The sequence below is a fragment of the Pseudorasbora parva genome, chromosome 23, assembly GCF_024679245.1.
Source record: "Pseudorasbora parva isolate DD20220531a chromosome 23, ASM2467924v1, whole genome shotgun sequence".
Classification (NCBI taxonomy): Eukaryota; Metazoa; Chordata; class Actinopteri; order Cypriniformes; family Gobionidae; genus Pseudorasbora; species Pseudorasbora parva.
This window is the reverse complement of record NC_090194.1, coordinates 29,335,135-29,356,932: the sequence shown is the minus strand read 5'-3', so window position 1 is coordinate 29,356,932 and position 21,798 is coordinate 29,335,135. Positions and strand designations below refer to the sequence as shown.

Here is a 21,798-nt window from a genome sequence, read left to right as displayed (position 1 = left end):
TTCACGTGCCCACTGTTGGCGCTTTTGACAGTGGACAGGTGTCATCATGGGCACTCTGATTGGTCTGCATCTATGCAGTCCCATTCGCAACAAACTGCAATGCACTGTGTATTCTGACACCTTTCTATCAGAACCAGCTTAAACACCTTGAGCAATTTGAGCTCCAGTAGCTCGTCAGTTTTGATCGGACCACATGGGTCAGCCTTTGCTCCCCACGTGCATCAATGAGCCTTGGAGCCTTGAAAAAAATCTAAAATAGGGACAGTGGTGAACCATTATCCTGTCGCCGTTTCACCACTGTTCCTTCCTCAGACCACTTTTGATAGATACTGACCACTGCAGACCAGGAACACCCCACAGGAGCTGCAGTTTTGGAGATGCTCTGACCCAGACATCTAGCCATCACAAATTGGCCCTTATCAAACTCGCTCAAATTTTTACACTTGCCCATTTTTCCTCTAACACATCAACTTTGAGGACAAAATAGTCACTTGCTGCCTAATATATCCCACTAACAGATACCGTGATAAAGAGATAATCAGTGTTTTAATGTTATGCCTGATCAGTGTATTTTGAAGTAGGTTTATTTTTCTTATCACATTGGCATTTTTCCTTGCATAAACTACACTACAGATTTATGTGAAAAACAACTAGGCAATGATTTAAGAAAAATAAACGTTCATGTTATGCAATACTGCTTGTTATAAGTGTTTTTACATTTGGCCCCACTTTATATTAGGTGGCCTTAAGTACAATGTACTTACTGTGTTCAAATTGTATTGCAAAACACTTTTGCTGATATTGAGGTGGGATAAGGGTAGAGTTAGGGACAGCTGTGGTGGTGTGGGTCAGTTTAAGGGTAGAGTTAGGGACAGGTGTGGTGGTGTGGGTCAGTTTAAGGGTAGAGTTAGGGACAGGTGTGGTGGTGTGGGTCAGTTTAAGGGTAGAGTTAGGGACAGCTGTGGTGGTGTGGGTCAGTTTAAGGGTAGAGTTAGGGACAGGTGTGGTGGTGTGGGTCAGTTTAAGGGTAGAGTTAGGGACAGGTGTGGTGGTGTGGGTAAGTTTAAGGGTAGAGTTAGGGACAGGTGTGGTGGTGTGGGTCAGTTTAAGGGTAGAGTTAGGGACAAGTGTGGTGGTGTGGGTCAGTTTAAGGGTAGAGTTAGGGACAGGTGTGGTGGTGTGGGTCAGTTTAAGGGTAGAGTTAGGGACAGGTGTGGTGGTGTGGGTCAGTTTAAGGGTAGAGTTAGGGACAGGTGTGGTGGTGTGGGTCAGTTTAACGGTAGAGTTGGGGACCGGTGTGGTGGTGTGGGTCAGTTTAAGGGTAGAGTTAGGGACAGGTGTGGTGGTGTGGGTCAGTTTAAGGGTAGGGTTAGGGACAGGTGTGGTGGTGTGGGTCAGTTTAAGGGTAGAGTTAGGGACAGGTGTGGTGGTGTGGGTCAGTTTAAGGGTAGAGTTAAGGTGTAAGGGAAGTGCCAACTGTGTAATTACAAATGTAACTAAAGAAATTAATTACAGACGTGATTACATGCAGGTATTTTTTTAAATGTAAGTACAATGTAAAAACATGTATGTACACAATACGTGCATTGTATCAAATTATTAATTACAATGTTAGTACATAGTAGTTAAGGCCACCTAATATAAAGTGGGTCCTTACATTTTTTACATAAAAACATAACAAAAATACACATTAATAAAATATTTTTTTGCAGTGTGGCAACGTTTAACATTTAGTTTCACATTCCTTCTCACACAAATTAAAAATCAACACATTCAGGTATCTGTACCAATGCTAAATCTTCCATATAATATAACTGTTATGTCAATGATTTGTAATAATTACTTCAATGAGCTCATTGTTCCTGGCTTAAATTATACATCCCTCTAAATGCATGATTTGAATATGGACATGTATTACACTACTTGGACACAGTCTCCACCTCTAATAACATATCACATTAAATTGTAATGTAGATACATGCATTTTCTGTAAAGCTGCTTTGAAACGATATGTATTGTGAAAAGCGCTATTCAAATAAATGTGAATTGAATTGAAGGATCTAGTTACCTTTCCTGAGACCTGAGACCCTGCCAGGAGGTCAAACTCTGGGTTGTGTATTCCAGCATCCAAAGCTTATAAAACAGCATCATGTTCAAAAATACCAGCAGCACCAGACTGAAGAACAAAAGAAGACAAATCCATATCAGCTCATGAACCGCTCTATATCAGCTACATCAAATAAATCAGTGCAGATGAAAATGTTTTGACAGCACTGATACGTTCATACAGATGAAAACACTGAATACCTTACACATATCCTGCAGGATGCAATGAAAACAGGAGAGAGAAAAAACATGAAGACAAAGAACAACAGACCAAAATGAATTCCTGCTGACCAACTGTGTGAGTTACTTAAACTAACTCTGAACCATGTGAAAAAACAAACTTTTTATCTTTCTAGTAATGTACCATGGTGTGAGTGACTGACACAGTAAGAAGATTGAAAACACACCAAAGTAGACACTGAATGAAACATGCAGTGAGGACTTTAAATGGGCCTATTCTACACTTTTTGTGACTACACAAGTCAATCTGAGTTTGCTAAAAGGAGAAATTTGGTAGAAAATAAGTTTTAGTTTGCTGTTTAAGTCCTGTGATCTGGTGTCCTGGTTTCCATTTCTCGTTGAGAATACCCACACAGAGCTGATGATGAGCAGGAGTTTGGAAACGCTGTAGAGAGCCAGGCCTTCGGATCCGTGGTCCGGGATGTGTCTTGTCTGTGTGGATCCTGTGACAGCACATACATCATACTCAATGATCACAGAGGAAAACACTTAAAAATACAGCCAAATCAATATTACTGCCCATGTAGAGTACAAAGTATCTCAGGAGGAAAGTTGGCTGTTGTCACACCTGCCACATGTTTGATGCGACGGATGACACTCTTCTCATCCTCAGGCGTGGTGACGGGGCTGAGCGCTTCCTCCATGTGCTGCGTCCTCATGTGTGTCATGGGCCGCTTCCTTCGCCTCGCTGTAGCTGTGCGTAACGCTTTGGATCTGGGAGACTGCTTGTGAGGTTCAGAAAGCACCAGCTCTACCTTACTCAACTCCAGCTCTACACACACAGAGAAGAAAGAAACAGAGATTATATTCTTTTTATTCTGTTCTCTGCTTTTTTTATTTGTTATTTTATTATAGGCTATATTTAAAGGGATAGTTCACACAAAAATGAAAATGTTTATCTGCTTACACCCAAGGCATCCAAGATGAACGTGTGTTTGTTTCTTCAGTAGAACACAAATGAAGATGTTTATCTCCAACCATTGCTCGTACAATGCATGCAAGTAGGGTGTATTTCTATGAGAGTCACTATAAGAGTAAAAAACACACAGACATAGGAATCCATATTAAACTCGGCGGCTCATGGCAACACATTGACGTCTTAAGACACAAAACGATCAGTTTCTGAGAGAAACCCAACAGTATTTAATTTTTTTTTACCTCATATCAGACGAATCTTATCTAGTATTCCCCAGCGCCATTACTTCTGTCGAATAAGGTCAAAATAACGTTGCGATCATAGATATGTATCTTCAGATAGATGCCTCATTTAACTGATCAGTGCAGGTACTAATGAGGAATCTCTCTCTCTCTCTCTCTCTCTCTCTCTCTCTCTCTCTCTCTCTCTCTCTCTCTCTCTCTCTCTCTCTCTCTCTCTCTCTCTCTCTCTCTATGCATACATATAAATGAGAGAGAGAGAGAGAGAGAGAGAGAGATAGAGAGAGATTCCACATCTATGATCGCAACAGGATTTTAACCTTATTCGACAGAAGCAATGGCATTGGGAATGCTAGATGAGATTCGTCTGCTATGAGGTAAAAAAAAAACATAAATACTGTTGGGTTTTTCTCAGAAACCGATCATTTTGTGTCTTAAGACATCAATGTGTTTGCCACGAGCCACAGGGTTTTAATATGGATTCGTATGTCTATGTGTTTTAACTCCCATAGTGGCTCTCAAAGAAATAGACCCCACTGACATGCATTATACGAGCAACGGTTGGAGTTAAAAATCTTCTTTTGTGGTCTACTGAATAAACAAACACAAGTTCATCTTGGATGCCCTGGGGGTAAGCAGATAAACATTTTCATTTTTGGGTGAACTATCCCTTTAAATTAAATATTCAAAATTCATATTTAATTTTTATTTAACTTTAAAACTTACCTAAATACCTAAAATATTCATCCAGGCCACTCCAGAAGTTTCTCTCAATGAAGCCCTTGACCAATCCCCACGGCTGCTTCCTGTAGCGCAGTTCAGCTGATACTCTTTCAGATTCATAAGCAAAAACCACAGCATTTTATTCCTCTTACATGCTATACATATGTTCTTTTTTTGTATAGCACCAAGCAACACACATTATAATGATATTTATTGGATTAAAATAGAGTGCAGACTTTACCTCAGACGGCACTTGTTCTTGGCGACTCTAGTGAGCATGTAGCGGTTGAGCGTGTAAAAGTAATCGTGATATGGGACATCGTGAGCAATCACTTCTGCATCGATGATGTAGCACTCGCTCACTTGACTGGCCTTGTGCAAAGTCTAGAAGATAAACAGACTAACTAAAGCTTTTCATAATATCATCATAAAGACAAAAATACATTAAAAATGTCCCATGTACTGGATGAGGCTTGTTCATCTCCTCACCTGCGTCTCTGTGACTGTGGCTGTCTTTGGGGCCAGTGGGTTGGAGAGGGCGATGGTGTACCTGATCTCTCTGCTTTGATTACCAGAGTCCTCTTTCCTCCAGGGGTGATAGACCACATCTGCAAAGAAAGATAAGAGAGAAAGAAGGTAAAATCAATAATATCTAGATAGATAAAAAAAGACGGACAGACAGATAATACTAGATAGACAGACCGACAGATAAATAGACAGAATGATAAACTGATGGACGGACGGATGGCTGGATAAACAGACAGACGGACGGACCGACGGACGGAAGATTACCATGGATGGATGGATGGATGGATGGATAGACAGACAGACAGGCAGACAGACAGACAGACAGACAGATAGATAGATAGATAGATAGATAGATAGATAGATAGATAGATAGATAGATAGATAGATAGATAGATAGATAGATAGATAGATAGATAGATAGATAGATAGATAGATAGATGATCCGACGAATGGACATGGATGGACAAAGAGACAGACAGACAGACAGACAGACAGACAGACAGACAGACAGACAGACAGACAGACGGACAGACGGATGGATGGATGGATGGATGGATGGATAACTTATAATGGTCAACCTGAGAAGCGCCTCTGCTCCAGAAACTCTCTCATGAACTGGGATTCAGTGAAGAGGATGTCATGCAGTTTTTCCACACTGAACTTATACACTTCATTAATGTACAGCTTCCCATTCAGATCTTCCTGGAAGGCCTGCACTTCCCCTGCTGAGAAAACACACACACACACACACAGAAACAGGAAGAGTGTCAAGAAGTCAGACAACATTTGTGGTACAGTATATAGTAATGGATTCTGCATACACACCCTCATCGTGTGTTTCTGAGGAGTCGCTCAGTTCAGTCGGGAGGTCCTCATTGTCGTTGAAATCAAGGGAAGGGGGCGGGGTGGGGACATGGGCGGAGCCACTTGTCTCGGACAGCTTGTCATCAGGTGAAGGCAGGGGCAGGAGCTCTTCTGGGACGCAGCCAGTAAAGTCCTCCACTGGGGGCACATCAAACTACAAGGATAGAAAGATTGATTATGAACATTTTTAAATAAGAAAATTTGCAGTGCTAACATTATGATGTACTGGTCAGGTATGGCCATATTAACCATTTATGTCTTGCATAAACTACCGTTAACACAAAATTCTGTCTACATGTCCTTCTACTACTTCCACTGTAACCCAGTTATATGTTTTATGTAGGTGAGCCGGTTCTTACATTGACCGGAGCGTCTGCGCTGTCTGTGGAATTGAGACTGCTATTGGGGAAAATCTTCCTGTGGAGCTGAGGGCTGATGTCCATTTTGGCATCTGGGATTTTGGGACAGTTGTCATTGGCCTCGTTTTCTTCAGCGGGAATCTCCTCACAGTACCTGCACCAGGGAGAGGGGCAACAGCTGCAGGTCAAGATTACCAGCTCGGGCAACACAATGGACCCTCTGCCACAGATAGCAATAAGATGGATCGATGGACAGCGGGAGAAAAGGAGAAGATGTCTACAGCAAATCAATAGCTGCGTTTACTAGAAGCACAATGGGAAAGTCGCATGCAGCTACGTCAACCGGAATAAAAAAGTGAATTGGAATTAATTGGCCAGATATGATCAAATTCAGTCCCACATTAATCAATTAAGTTAAACAAACATCATTTGTTCATGTAACTTCAACATCATGGAATGAATACATTTTAAGTGACTCAATTTAGTAGTCTCAAAGTGAATTTGATATGGCTCCCTGACATGATTCAAGCATTGGATTTCATATATTCATTCATCCACTTCAATTTCTTATAGTTTAATGTTACACAACTGAATTATAATATTGCACTAGCTGGCTGACAAACTTGTAGCAAGATATAGCACACATTCACATCTTAAATGCTAAGCATTAAAACCTCCTTCAGCAAAGCCGTTATGACATTATTTGTATTAGTTCACACAGCCAAGGCAAATGCTCCACTCTTTTCCTCTGTGGTAACCTACTGTCTTCTAATAATTCCAACATCACTGAATTATTAAAGGGGGGGTGAAACACTCAGATTCAGTCAATCTCATGTCAATCTTGAGTACCTATAGAGTAGTATTGCATCCTTCATATCGCCGAAAAGTCTTTAGTTTTATTATATTTATAAAAGAAATATGGGCTGTACCGAGTCTTTCCGGAAAAAAAACGAGCGCCTGGAGACGTATCGTGTGGGCGGAGCTAAAGAATGACAAGCGCGCAAAGCGGTGACGTCCTCAAGCGTGGAGAAACTCATGGCTATTGAGCTCAGCTAATAGATATATGATCCAGAATCATTCGGAGGCTGAAATAAATTGAACAGGAGAAACAGCAACAGCAGGACGTCCGTCTCTGTGGTATGTACTGTATTTAGTGGCCTGTCAACATTTGTGTGCAGTTTACGAGGACATGATTCGGTTTATGGACTATTGTATGCGATTAAACCCTAGCAGTAGCAAGCAAAACGGTTTTGCAGGTCAGACTAGTGTACATAGAACAACAATAGAGTCCTTTAGCGCATTTGAATGACGAAGCACACGATCGTGTCGTTTACTGATGTTTACTCACGCGACAGCACAGACATTTGACGCAGTTTTACTCACCGCCTGCTTCCAAAGCAGGACCGAACCTTTATAGCTGGGACCGCTCCGTCAAAAACACACTTCTTTGGTATGATTTGGTGAAGTCCTGACAGCAGTGAACGGTGGAGATCCACTTTTGCGACGCGACTGAAGCGATGTTTTGTGAAGCTTCCCGTCATTTCTGCGTTCAAATCGGTTCAAATGCAGCGCTGCCTTCCCGGAATGCTGTGCTGAAGCGTTGAAGTCACCCATAGGAATAAAGTGGAGCGCGGCGCCTGGATCGACTGGATCTGCACCTGAGTGTTTACAGGCGTGCATTTGCTCTCTCGCTCTATTCACGTGCGCGCGCACCCTACCGGGAGAAGAGCCCGTACGGCCCATACAAGGACCTTCCGCTCTATTAACGTCAAGTAGACCCATACTCGAAAAAAAACTCTCCGAAACTTGTGAGAAACCGGAAGGAGTATTTTTAACACAGAAATACTCCATCAAACGTCCAACATTAGTTTTTAAAACTTTGTCTATGTTTAGGATGGGAATCCAAGTCTTTAAGAGTGTAAAAAGCTCAGTATGCATGAAACAGCTTTTCACCCCCCCTTTAAATACAATCAAGTCTCCTCCTTTCTCATCTTGCTAAAAAATACATAAAATAACATTTTTACAAATAAAATATAACAACATATACTCTCTCTTGTACTCTCATATGCAAAGCATGGTGGGAACTAACAAGTCCCTCCCAGTTTCAGTTAATGCAACACAAATCATTCATGTAATCGCAACACAAACGGATTAAGTAAACTTGATTTATATTTAAGTGGATTGAACACAATCTAATTAAGTTGTGTAAAAGGTATAGCAATTGTGTTGCTTTAGCTCCTTTATAATTAAACAATTTGATCAAGCAGTAAAACATTTTTAATTTTATTATTATAGAGGATGGTTAGTATGCAACAACAGCGGGAAACTTGTTTATTTGCACCGTTAAAATGGCACTAGGGCTTATTTTAAGTCCCGGTTGTATCTGATTGGGACTATATCAGTGTATCAGAATGGGAACATATGAGGTAAAATAGCTTCTTGTGTTCTGATCTGTAAAAAGACTAAATCTGAGGGTGGGTTGCACCAACAAGGACTAAATTAAGAAGCTAATGTAGTATTTGTTAATCTAGGCTTTATTTTAAAATCAAGTTGTGTTGCACCACTTAATTTTAAACTCAGATTAACAAATCGGGTATTAGAATTAGATTAATTTTCGCCGCCATGATGGATTCGCTATTGACAGCAACAATATTAATATTCACGGTTCTGCATCACGGTCTCGATAGCAGGCGTAAACTCACAGGCCGCCAAGACCCTCACACTCTGACGACTCAATTTGCTTTATTTTTAATTTTTATTAGAAATAAACACCTCTCTGAGACCTGACGACACACCCACTGTTTATATCTCTGTTTAATCATCTGCATAGTTTAATTGTAGGTGCACTTTCATTTTTTAAACCCCCTCACATGTAAATTTAAAATTAATCCATAATTGAGATTTAAATCTGAGTTTAAAGTTCTGAAGCAACAGGATTAAAGTTAATCGATTTTAAATATAAATGAAATCCAGGATCATAACGATGGTTTAAATGTAAACCTGCTTATTTTTAAAGAAGGTTTGAAGGTTTTGGAGTTTTGGTGCAATTATTAGATAAACCTTGATTTAATCTATATTTAAGATTCATCCTTGTTGGTGCAACCCACCCTGAGTGTACTAGAAATTGGGAAAGTGGCACAAAGCCATTATTGTGACAAAATGCCCCCAAAAATGTAATCCTAAAATTGCAATCTTTTTCCTGAATGTCTTCTAACAAAGCTGTGAAAGAGGGTGTAGATTTGTAAATTATGAATTGCCTAAATGATTCAACATTCAGGATGGGGGAAGACTCACCCCATGGTGTTGAAGTCGTCATCAGGAGGTACATAATCCTCATCGTCACTGGTCAGACCCAGCTCATTCCCATAGCACTGATGGACAAAATGCCACAGCTCTTTAGGACACAATGGCTAGACAAAAAATGAGAGACATAGAGACTCAGTGGGCTAACACGGCCACCAAACATGCGTTTTCAACAGATGATTGGGAATAAATGACGTCTTGACGAACCTTTTCTAGTAGAGCATTCTGCCAGAGTCTGAACATCATCATGTACGTCCGATCTCTCGCCCCGAATGAGGTAAAAAAGTGCTAAAGGAGAATATGTGAATGTTTAGTATGTACGAGTTTGGTACACTACTATTGTTATGCACAAAGTCAAAGACCTCTGGTCACCTTTTCACTGTCCGTGCACAACTGGATGGCATTGGGGATGAGTCTAGCCGTCTTCTCCTTCGTCATGGAACAAACATCTTTCAACTTCACAGTCAGCTACACACACACACACACAGACAGACATAGAGAGATGACAACACAAACTCAACAAACCTGCTGAAGCAACACAGTACATTCTCTGGATATACATATTTTCAGAGGTAAAAAGACAAACGAAGTTCTTAATATAAAAAAGAGGCAGAAATGTTAATTCAGTGCAGAATCAGCTGTTTCTCCTCACACAGCTTTGCTGTGTCACGACTTACCAGAGACTGAAACCCTCCGAGATGAGAGTAATACTTTAACTCACCAGCGTTTCCCAGCGGAATATGTTGCTATAGAAACAGATCCAGTTTTCGGAGAGGTAGAGGCGACCCTGCAGGAGGATATCTCTCTGCAGGGCACAGGAGTAGTCTGTCAGGATGAGATGAGAGGTCAGAGTTCAAAGATCATGGATGTTAAAGGTGTCATATACTGCCTTTAAAAAAAATATATACTGTTGTCTGAGGTCAACTAATGACGTTCGTGTGGTTTTTCCATTCAAAAACATCATAACTAATAGGCTATTTTCTACACTGGTTTTGAGGCTCTCTCCTGAACGCTGGGTTTTGATGGGCGTGCTGCACTGGAGACTTGGAAGTTAACGCCCGCGGCTAGTATTGGAGAAGATTTGCATATTTAATAAGCTTCTGCTCCCCTGTCAGTTCACAGGAGGGACTGTTTTGAAAGCAGCAACCAGAATGATTCTCTCACAGGGCTCGCAAAACGTCTTTATTAAACAAACACCATGATTTCTCTCTCATCCACCTGCGATTGATTAGAATAAAAATTTTGCCCACCCGATCGGTGGATATAAGCGTTAATCGCGCGCACACACACACACACACACACACACACACACACACACACACACACACACACACACACACACACACACCCTTCACATATCAAGTCAAAAGATTGAACAATGCAGCTCAAGAACGGAATGTTATTTAACTTTTTAAGATTCACCGGCCTGCCGACAGGCTTATGTTTTGGTAGCCCATCTGGAAAACACATAGCCCTGGGACGTTGGGCTTTGCGAGCCCTGGCCCATACATGTCCAAGTCTGATCCCGAATAGCAATGAACCAATAAATAAAGGTTTCTTCAGCCTGTGACAGCGTGCTAAGGTATGTTCTGTTAGACACGTACACATAATCAAAACGATCTGTAACAATGCAACACTATCACATATAAAAACACATTTTACTCATATAAGTGTGTTGCACCATTCCTGTCAGATCCAAAATAAAAGGAACAGTATTGTGTTTCAATCTCAATATGTCTGCAAATCCAGTGTCGACCTGTGTTTTATTTACAAAGGATTCCGCATTGAAATTATCAAACAATGCACAGAGTAATATCTTGCCATCTTCGGCATGTTTATTGCTATTGCATGTTACAATCAAGTGCCGAAAATATAAAAGGTATTCACTAGTTTGAAAAATTTACGCTAACCAAATCGACAATAGCAAATCAATGCAGTAATATCAGGCTGTATGGTGAATGTTAGCATGTGTGCTAGAAGATGGCTTATTATATTGCACTATTATATTGTAGCTGGCTGCGGTATGTAAAGATCAAATATAACACTCACCCACAATGAGGCGCTCCGTGTCAGGCAGCTGCTTGAAGAGCTTCCTGAAGTCTTCATTTCGCTGCTTGTACGTGGGGCTCAAAACCTGAATGGCAAGAGGAGAGAGAAAATGAGACCAGTACAGTGCAGATAAACACACATAAAGCCACAAAAATCCACACAGAGACAGTTCAAACATTCAGCATTCTTTAGAATGTACAAAGACTTCATAAATTAGTTAGTGGAGACAAACTGTAAAAGGTTAATTCTACAAAATGTGTGTTTGTGTGTGTGTATATATATTATCATATTATCTTTATGATATATATATATATATATATATATATATATATATATATATATATATATATATATATATATATATATATATATATATATATATATATCATAAAGATAATATGATAATATTATCTTCATGATAATCATGAAGATTTTTAGGCCTACTTCCACCCCTGTAAATGCAATAAAACCTAGAGCCTTATTTTAATGATCTGAGCGCATGGTCTGAAATGCATGACGCAGGTGCACATTGGGCATGTCCAAATCCACTATTGCTAGTTTAACAATGGAAAAAAAAAAGGTTGGCGTGCCAGGCACATGGTCCTAAAGGCTTGTACCTAATTTCTTAATGAGTAATGGGTGTGTTTTGGACATAACGTGCAATAAACCACTCAGAGTCTTATCTCCCATTCCCTTTAAAAGCCATTTGTGCTTACAACATGGTAGATTCGCTATTTACATTTGCGAGTGGAAACTTCTCCAGAGAGGAATCCTTTTATTTTTAATCTTTAAAAATGTTTGTGTTTGTCCCTGTATGTGTAATAAGCAGAGTGTATGATGGTTGTGGTCCCGCCTATAGATGGATATTACAAACATGCCCTTTAAATAACACAATAAATTTAGACCAGGTTTTTGTTGGTCAATGGGCAAGTTTTCAATTGCATTTCAACTAACACAACAATGCGCCTAAACACACCTCATTTTCAGACCAGCACGCTCATGGGCGAAAATATGGATGCAAGTACATTTGCTATTTAAAAAAAAAATGCACACTGGACATGAAAATAATAACTGCATCGGGCTGGAACTAGCAAAAAATACTTGCGTTGCACCTGGCGTTATATATATTATTAATACGTAATATATCCTTTTTGAAACTGAACTCTTAAAGGACATATTTATATGTTTTGTTTTATATAATGTGATGATGTAAGTTGACAATCTTAAAATGTCAACCTGGTTACCAGAATTTTGTATAGTGGATGCATCAAAAATTGACAAATGGATATTTGTAGAAAATATAAATAAATATCAGCATTAAATTGTTTAATGAAAATTGCCACTCTAATTCTATTAACAATTTCTGAAGGAATTAATATATCCTAAAATATGAACTTAGCTTTGCATAATGCAGTTTATAAATGCTTCAACACATTATCTGTCTGAGTAAATGTTTAATATTTCACAAAAATCTCCTTTAAAAATCACTTTATCAATCTGAAAAAAGCAGTCCGCTTCACAGAATGACCCCCCAAAATTATAAAAAGACATATTTTCAAAGCTCTGTCTGCCGAACAGTCTACACCAAGGAACAGACGAGACAGAACTTCAGTCCATTGTTTTCATTCACAACTAAAGAAATGCCATCTATCATCAGTCCTGCCTCTCCACCAAAACAGCAAATAGTTAAAGATTCTCCATAATGAGATGCTCATGATCTAACATCACCAAAGCCAAACTAAAAAGGAGACAACTCCCTTCGCTTCTGCTCTCTGATTGGTTGCTTACAGCAGGGACACTCTCTGAATCCCAGTCCATCCAATCGCACGGGGGCACTTCAGGCTGTTGGACAGCCTCCCAGTCATGGAGCCAATCAGACTCCGCATCAAAGCTGAGGACTTCCATCTGTCCTGTCCGTTTGAGGAGACGTGCCAACTTATTCTCTCAGATCCTGATGGTGGAGCAAAATTTCACAACATGCAGGCCATGCTCTGAAATGACCTGAAGTAACCTCTGCACTGGTCCTTTGGCACTGCCAGTTTTGTTGTTTAAGTAGTGCGACCTGAGTTTCAGCTCCCAAACACCAGCCACACAATCCTCCACAGAAAGCAGGAAAACTCCTCACATTGATAAGAGAGACACATCACCCTTGGCAATGAAGACGAAGCACTGTTTCCTCAGGAAATGAGTCAAACTTTTAACAAGACGCAGAGGACAGTTAGTGGTCTGCTTTGAGAGGTTGTGACAAAACATGAAGCAATGTCTGTCTCGTGGGATTGACTTGGAGCTGCTCTCTTCTTGTTTTGAGGGCTTATGCCGGCTGATCCACCAAATTTACAAAAATACAACGGTTCCAGATCCAGCCAGTAACTCGTTACTGACGAGTTGCCACTTTATTTTTAGATTCAAATGGCTCATGAAGGTTTGATGGTTCCGATACGGTTATCTGACGCAAACATCTCTTCACGCAAATTCAAAAACAGAAGAGTGTTTGACTGCTTGAGGAATCCCAAAAAACATCCACCAGTTGGAAAACAAAAATCAGGGGCTCTCTTCAGACACAAAAAAATATTTCCAAATTCTTCACCATGCATAAAAAGTCAAAACACAAGCATTATTTTCCTTGCAAGCCAAGATGAGTTCATCTACGGCAAGTCATCTTTGAGCAAATCTCCATGAAGGATGCAAAACTTGTTTCATTTAATCTCACAGAGAGACTCTCTTGAGTTGAAGCAGCCCTTTACTACAGCAGGAAAGAGTTCCCACTAAGACTTTCTACAAAACAATACTGCAAAGAGGAGTGGGAGGGGCCCGAGAGAACGTTTGTGTGTGAGAAAGAGGGAGGGGGAGGAGCTAGGGAAGCCAGCTGGCCAATAGAAGAGGAGAGAGGAGGGGCTGTGTCATGCTTCAGGCAGAACATTTTTCTCACTCATGATCGAAAAGCTGTGAGATTTAAATGCTTCCCCTAGGGCTGTCTTTACACCCCCACCACAACAGGCCAAACTTGATTTAATGTATCTCCCAAAAAAAATGATACCAAAAAAAAAAAAGTATATTCCTGTGACAGATGCTATGGTTAGTTTCCTGAAAACCTTGAGGGTGCCTGAACAAGACACTTCAGCTTCCACACATTCGTTTTTTTTTTTTTTTTTTTTTTTCATGAAGTAGGAGAAAGATCAAAACAGTGGGTGTTGGAGAAAAATAGAGGATATAGAGATAAAGAGCGTTTGAGCGAGAATCACAGAGACCCCCATTGTGCACAAGTCATTTTATGGTGTTAGTGTTGAGGCACGGCCAAGGACAACGCCTCGGTCTTCCTTCTCTCCTTCGCTCTTGCACTCTCGCGGGGTGAACGAACTCTAGTTAACTTCCTACGCTGGGGGAAGGGGGGATGTTGGGGGGATGCCAAATGGGTGAATCACCTCTCTTTCTCTGGCCTCTCCTCCAATCCCCTCTCAAGCAAAACATCTGAGGCCACTGTTGAGCCAGACGCATTGTTAAGCTGAGGCGCAAGACTCTTGGTAGAACCATCCCTTTTCTTGCAAGTCCTAAAGAAGTCTCTTTTTCGTACAATAAAACATGATAGTACTACACGCCTGGTTGCCATGTGATGCCAAATCTAGGTCCTGTTTTTAAATATGAAAAATGAAACAAATATATTTAATTTCAATTAATTACAAAAATCTAACCTTTGATTGAAGTAGATGGGTATTGTATAATGTTGCCCATGTATATACTGTGCACTTATTATAGTTATTACAATAATAAGTTACTAACTCTGAACCTAACCAGTACTTTCTTAGTAAACTGCATGTGAAATATATGACTTTTATTATTATTATTATTATTATTTTCTGTTATCCAGGCGTGACCCACTGCCAAGATGGCAACGGCCAGCTCGACCCTACTTTACGCTTCAGAACTGCTCTTCAGAATCCTATAGATGACGTCACGGACACTACATCCATATCTTTTTCTACAGTCTATGGTCATAGACAATACTCTCCTAAATAGCCTGTGTGCAGCACTTCATCTTTAGTAACATAAAATACTGGCCAAATGTCAGACAAAAACTGCCTATATAGCTACAGTAAACTTTATAATGAAAACCTAATGCATTTACTGCCTCTGATGTGGCTGTTAATGATGGACAAAGCATGCATCTCTGACATTAATTCTAAGAATATGATGGTTCAAAAACAATTTTAACTTGATGTTGGTAAAATGTTGATAATATAGTGACATGTGCAAATGTTTGACCATATATACATTTATTCATGAATTCATGTATGTTTAGTATATTTCGTATTTGCTCTTTTGTAACTTTGAACTTGAAACTGCTGTGTTTATTTCTGATAATTTGGCACGCTGTTTTCAAACTGGGTACGATTTGCCCTCCCCGTTTTGTGAAGGCCCACCATTTCTGGCATCGCCCCTGGTTCTCACTCTTCCTCCTCAACATCTTGTGGAGATGTTTACTTGTTACAGTTACTCTTTACTTTTTTTACAATGGGTTTAAAGTTTAAATGGAAATTAGTTCACCCGCAAATAAAAATTCTGTCATCATTTGCTCACCCAGAACTCTGAGTTTCTCTCTTCTGCTGAACATAAAAGAAGATATTTTGGGGTCAATGGGGTCCATCAATTGTTTGGTTACCAACATTCTTCAGAGTATTTTCTTTTGTGTTCAGCGGAAAAGAGAAACTCACACTTGTGGGTAAATAAATGATAACAGAATTTTCATTTTTGGGTTAAATAACCATTTAAGACATTAGTAATGCATGCTTTTTCTGCAAAGCTTCTTTAAAATAACATGGTTATACATGGAAATAAAAAATGATTTGAACGTCCCTCGATCACACAGGCGATGTGATTATTTATAGTCCTGTGAAGAAACAACTTCTTCTTTACTGTCTGTTTTTAGAATGTTTACAGCTGCCATCTTACAACTGAGCACATGAGTCGAGCGTTTGCGGTTATCTGCCCTAACCCAATAAAGCAAGTTTAAAATGTTCTGATAAGCTCACACTTGGAGAGAGTCCCAGCATCTTGTTTCCTGCTGGTCTTTATAAACACTGTTATCTCTACACAGAGGCTTGCGTACACATTGTTTTTTCTCTGTTTATGGAGTCATGCAGAAGCATCATGCCCATTCAGAATTCCCCCACAGAGTCCTGCACGGGTCCTGTTTGGTAAACCTGCACCCACACTACTTAAGTGTGAGGGTAATAATGCTATTTCATGTATTCTGACTTATTTACACTCTTAAAGAGTTGGATTCTGATGGCCAAAAAAATGTATGAAGTAGTATTTCGGTGCCAAATACAATCCTTCAGGATTCAAACAAGTTTCAGAATGTTTTTTTTTTTTTTTTTTTTTTTTTCAAGTATGGCTTCATAAAGGGCAGAAAGGGTGCCAACATCAACGGATTTCGCTCGGCTTACGGAAGCCTCTCGGCAGCGCTGTCATTTTGTGTTTAGATCATGAAATCAACAATGTCACTAAAGCAGTGTGTTTTTGGTTGTGAAGGAAAGATAACCTTGTTCAGCTTCCAAAATAACCCAGTGTTAAGGAAACAGTGGATGCAGATTGATTTCCCAGAGCAGCAACGGAGTTCTGCAAGCGTGTTTGTTTGTTCCCGGTCACGAGTCGAAACTGCAGGTGGTGAGTGAAACTGCATCAAATGTCTGTATTTTGTAAGTGCAATGTACAAAGAAAATGACAGATCGTTTTGCTTGACAATACCTTTATTTTTCTGGTATCGTCTGGCATCGTTTAAAGCCATTTGAAGCTGCACTGAAACTGTCATTTGGACCTTGAACCCTTTGGTGCCCATTGAAGTCCATTATATGGAGAAAAATCCTGGAATGGTTTCATCGAAAACCTTAATTTCTTTTCGAACGAAGAAAGTACGACATAGACATCTTAGATGGCATGGGGGTGAGTAAATTGTCAGTAAAAGTTTGTTAGTAAAAGTGAACTAATCCTTTAAATCTATTGAAAACAGAGGTGCAAATAGAGCAGATTGCATAATTCCATGCAGAAAAACTTCCTTTGGTCAAGCTGTTTTTTTTTCATGAGCAAGGCCGCTGGAGCGATTGTTAAGCAAACACACGACTCGCGAGCAACGGAACTTTTATTCTGACGGGACACAGTCACCGGCGCCATTTCATTTTCATGAGTATGTGGTAACGCAGCTCTGTTTATCATATTAGATATATTTGTCTGGAAAATGATGTTATGACGTTACTCTGTGGGCTCGCTCAGCGGCCGCTGTGACAATTGTTCACACTGCTAAGAGTAAAGCGTTTCTGCAGAATAAAACCGGAATCCGAGGGTAACGCAGATATGACGCAATTGACAGGCTCCTTGGTTGAAATAGCAATTTTCTCACAATTTACAAATAGTTGGAAACATTTGGGATTTTGTAAGAACTCAACTAAACCAAATATATAACACTGGCCTAACAACCTCAGTTAGAGCATTGAAGATGGGTCGAGGCTGGGTCTTCCAACATGACAATGAGCCGAAGCACACAGCCAGGATAACCAAGGAGTGGCTCAGTAAGAAGCATATCAAGGTTCTGGCATGGCTTAGCCAGTCTCCAGACCTAAACCCAATAGAGTAATCTTTGGAGGGAGCTCAAACTCTGTGTTTCTCAGCGACAGGCCAGAAACCTGACTGATCTAGAGAAGATCTGTGTGGAGGAGTGGGCCAAAATCCCTCCTGCAGTGTGTGCAAACCTGGTGAAAAACTACAGGAAACGTTTGACCTCTGTAATTGAAAACAAAGGCTACTGTACCAAATATTAACATTGATTTTCTCAGGTGTTCAAATACTTATTTGCAGCTGTATCATACAAATAAAATGTTAAAAAAATCATACATTGTGATTTCTGGATTTATTTTATTATTTTATTATTATTTTATTATTTATTTTATTTATTTTTTGATTATGTTTCTCACAAATATGTTTCTCTCAAAATAGTAGGATATTCAAATACTTAGTTTCCTCACTGTATATCCTTTTGTTTTGTTTTGTATTGCTTTGTTTTGTTTTTTTGTTTAATTTTATGGACCCACTTTATACTAAGTGGCCTTAACTACTATGTACTAACATTTTAATTAATCATTTGATACAATGCACTTATTGTGTTTATACATGTTTTTACATTGTACTTACATTTTGAAAATACCTGCATGTAATCACGTCTGTAATTCATTTCTGTAGTTACATTTGTAATTACTACCCTTAAACTGACCCACACCACCACACCTGTTTCTAACTCTACCCGTATCCATTCCCACCTCAATATCAGCAAAAGTGTTTTGCAATACAATTTGAACACAGTAAGTACATTGTACTTATTTTTTGATGTAAGTACATAGTACATAAGGCCACCTAATATAAAGTGGGGCCAATTTTATTTTTTTCCAGTGTTATTTTCAAGTTCTGGTTTTACTGCTGTTGTTATTATTGTTCATTCTTATTTCTTTTCTCTAGTTTTAGGCCTAATAACATCTGGCAAAGAGACTATCAATGAAAACTAGCCTTTGGGCTATTTGGGTACATTTACATTGATAAATGTAGATTCATGTGCAATGTCCCTTTTTAATTAAATAATATAAATAAATAAAAAATCAATTGCAGACCTTTAATTAGGACACACACACACACACACACACACACACACACACACACACACACACACACACACACACACACACACACACACACACACACACACACAGACCACAGGGTGAGCACCCCCTGCTGGCCTCACTGACACCTCTTCTAGCAGCTGACCAGGCTCGACCCTGCTTAGCTTCAGTGGAAAACTATTCTTGCATTACAAGGTGATATAACTGTGTCTGTGTGGAGCAATGGAAAACATGTATAATATAGTCTGTATAAAAGTGTAAAAAAAAAAAAATGTGCAAAAAATTTTGAAATCTATTTTCATTTCAATTGCTGCTTAGAGGGAAAACATTTAGGGAATAAAGTTTCCTGATTTTCAGATTTTATTTTTCTCCTAAGAAAAGCATAGTCTAGTAATCTCACATAAGTTTAGGAAGCTATCTCGAAATCAAATCAAAATTCTGAGATTTCAATATGAACAATATGATTTCAATATTTTCCTCACATTCTTCTAAAAGCAAATGATTTGGGCTACACTATACATTTTGGATGTAGTATGTTTGCGGAGTAACAGTGGCAGGGCCTGATCTATGACAGAAACACTGTTTATTTGAGAGAAAGAACACTGCTCTCTTTGTTCTGACCTTCAGCAGTGCACTTTCATCGGCGTGGCCCAGAGGTTATGACCGACAATAACACATTGACAAAACATCACAAAGGCACTTGTAAAATGATGGGGAAAAAAATGTCATTAAGTACTAGCTGGCCTGAAAAAAGTCAATTCTTTCCCACAGGAAAACAAATGTCAGGCCAGACCTTCAGCCTTACAGAAGAAAAATGGTAATCATCTGAAAGAAGTTTAACTCTCGACACCCTCAGAGATTCACATGGCCTTGCATGTGAGGATGTCACATGATCTGACAACTGATAAACCCATGTGGATGAGCAATAAATATTTAAATCATAAACAGAATCCAGTTCCCAAAGAACCCCAGCCTGCCAATATTGTACAAACATACAACATTCAATATCAAAAGCAATAGAGAGTAAAAAAAAAAAAAAAAAGACACAAACTTACGTTATACCAGCTTTGACTTTTCTGTGAGTTCGAAGGATTTGTGGAAGAGTTTTCAAAGAGTTTGAAGATGGTGGAAGAAACAAGAGAAGAGAGAAATATTAGAGTGAGTTTTTAAGGGGTCCTGAGTGAAACAAGTATACAAAAACACTTATGTTAAGCTATACTGTATACTCACACACACAAACACTTTTACATTTCCTAAATACATATTTTATGATGATTTATAAGCCGTTTTCCTCATGGGAACCTAAAATGTTTCCACAAGGACAAGGATTTCGGATATTGCCATCTTTGAGGGGACATTTTGTCATGTAGGAAATAGCTGAACCACACACACACACACACACACACACACACACACACACACACACACACACACACACACACACACACACACACACACCTGTGTGATTTCCATAAAGATTGCTATCTATCTATCTATCTATCTATCTATCTATCTATCTATCTATCTATCTATCTATCTATCTATCTATCTATCTATCTATCTATCTATCTATCTATCTATCTATCTATCTATCTATCTATCTATCAAAAATGATATAAAGATATAAATGCAATTCATCTGAGGATATCATAAAACAAGGGACTATTGTAAAGTTGTATGCTTGTCTCATAGCACAGTCTCCTTTCCCATACACAAAGATACCACAAGGGGGCAGTCTTTACAATAAATTAAACTGTGTTTTGTTAAACATTGCAAAATGTATAATGCATTTTATTGAGGACAGCTCTATAAAACCACAACTATCCTAAACATTTCTTAACAGTGATTGTGATACTAATTTTGGTACATATACACAAAGACCTAAAAGAATGGATACAGAATTGTAATGAGAGCACGCACACACACACACACACACACACACACACACACACACACACACACACACACACACACACACACACACACACACAGGGACTCTACTCTACTGTGGTTTCTTCTCAAAGGATGGGTCTGAGCTCAAGGGCACAAATACTGATGTCTTACTTTAATCAGGTTTAGTCTGTCATACTGGAGAGAAAGTTCATCAAGAGAGGTCAGGTGTGAAATGTTGTACTAATAATAAATATATATATATATATATCCTTCTATATCTGTCTTTAGAAAAGAAAATGAATGTGACAGGCTTGACAAAACTGCTAGGTGACAAAACTGCTTTTGTGTGATGCTGCATCGGCACCGTTTGGTGTCAAAAAGACGTTGCCATATTTTTTATAAGCCCTGTTCACACAACAATCCCGGTAAATTACCGTAAAATGACCAGAATGACTTCTCCAGTCAATACACAAATGTGCTCATCATATTTGTGGATAAGTTGGACCGGCGGTTTGGAAAATGATTGGATGATTCAGCTGCAGGCGCCATCTTCTGGTCAGACATGGGAATTCATTCAGCACGGGACTCTCACAGTGCATTATGGGAATTCTCAATTCGTTGAGCATATGTCGGTTGTACACTCATTACTGTGGTGCACTCTGGAATTAAATTAATGCACTCAATAACGTCCACTATGCTTTCGGACACCACTACAAATTAATTTTCCTTTAACCCCCTGGTGCTCTTTGAAAACTCTGTTTGTTTTGTTTTTTATAATATTTTGTATTTTTAGAGGATTTTATAGTACTAAATTATATTTATGCAGTAGTTATAATCAAAAATTAATACCCATTTTCCAAAAATTCCAACTTAGGCCTAGTCCACACGTACACGGGTATTTTTATTTTTACGGGGAG

General features: G+C 39.2%; 1 protein-coding gene across 10 annotated transcripts in view; it reads right to left on the bottom strand.

The window, feature by feature from the left end:
* Positions 1 to 21,798, bottom strand: part of gramd1ba (GRAM domain containing 1Ba) — a 139,497-nt gene that overhangs the window by 3,792 nt on the left and 113,907 nt on the right. For 7 of the 10 annotated variants that reach the window (XM_067434171.1, XM_067434166.1, XM_067434167.1 and 4 more), the window contains 15 exons: positions 20,044 to 20,064; positions 11,328 to 11,412; positions 10,000 to 10,103; positions 9,651 to 9,746; positions 9,486 to 9,566; positions 9,270 to 9,385; positions 5,976 to 6,129; positions 5,578 to 5,770; positions 5,331 to 5,477; positions 4,714 to 4,832; positions 4,466 to 4,608; positions 4,228 to 4,331; positions 2,915 to 3,118; positions 2,699 to 2,789; positions 2,069 to 2,176 (listed from right to left, as the gene is read on the bottom strand). In XM_067434171.1, the coding sequence (XP_067290272.1) occupies positions 2,069 to 2,176; positions 2,699 to 2,789; positions 2,915 to 3,118; positions 4,228 to 4,331; positions 4,466 to 4,608; positions 4,714 to 4,832; positions 5,331 to 5,477; positions 5,578 to 5,770; positions 5,976 to 6,129; positions 9,270 to 9,385; positions 9,486 to 9,566; positions 9,651 to 9,746; positions 10,000 to 10,103; positions 11,328 to 11,412; positions 20,044 to 20,064 (1,766 nt within the window). The remainder of the gene's footprint in view (positions 1 to 2,068; positions 2,177 to 2,698; positions 2,790 to 2,914; positions 3,119 to 4,227; positions 4,332 to 4,465; positions 4,609 to 4,713; positions 4,833 to 5,330; positions 5,478 to 5,577; positions 5,771 to 5,975; positions 6,130 to 9,269; positions 9,386 to 9,485; positions 9,567 to 9,650; positions 9,747 to 9,999; positions 10,104 to 11,327; positions 11,413 to 20,043; positions 20,065 to 21,798) is intronic. The other 3 variants (XM_067434168.1, XM_067434169.1, XM_067434170.1) reach the window with 2 other exon arrangements.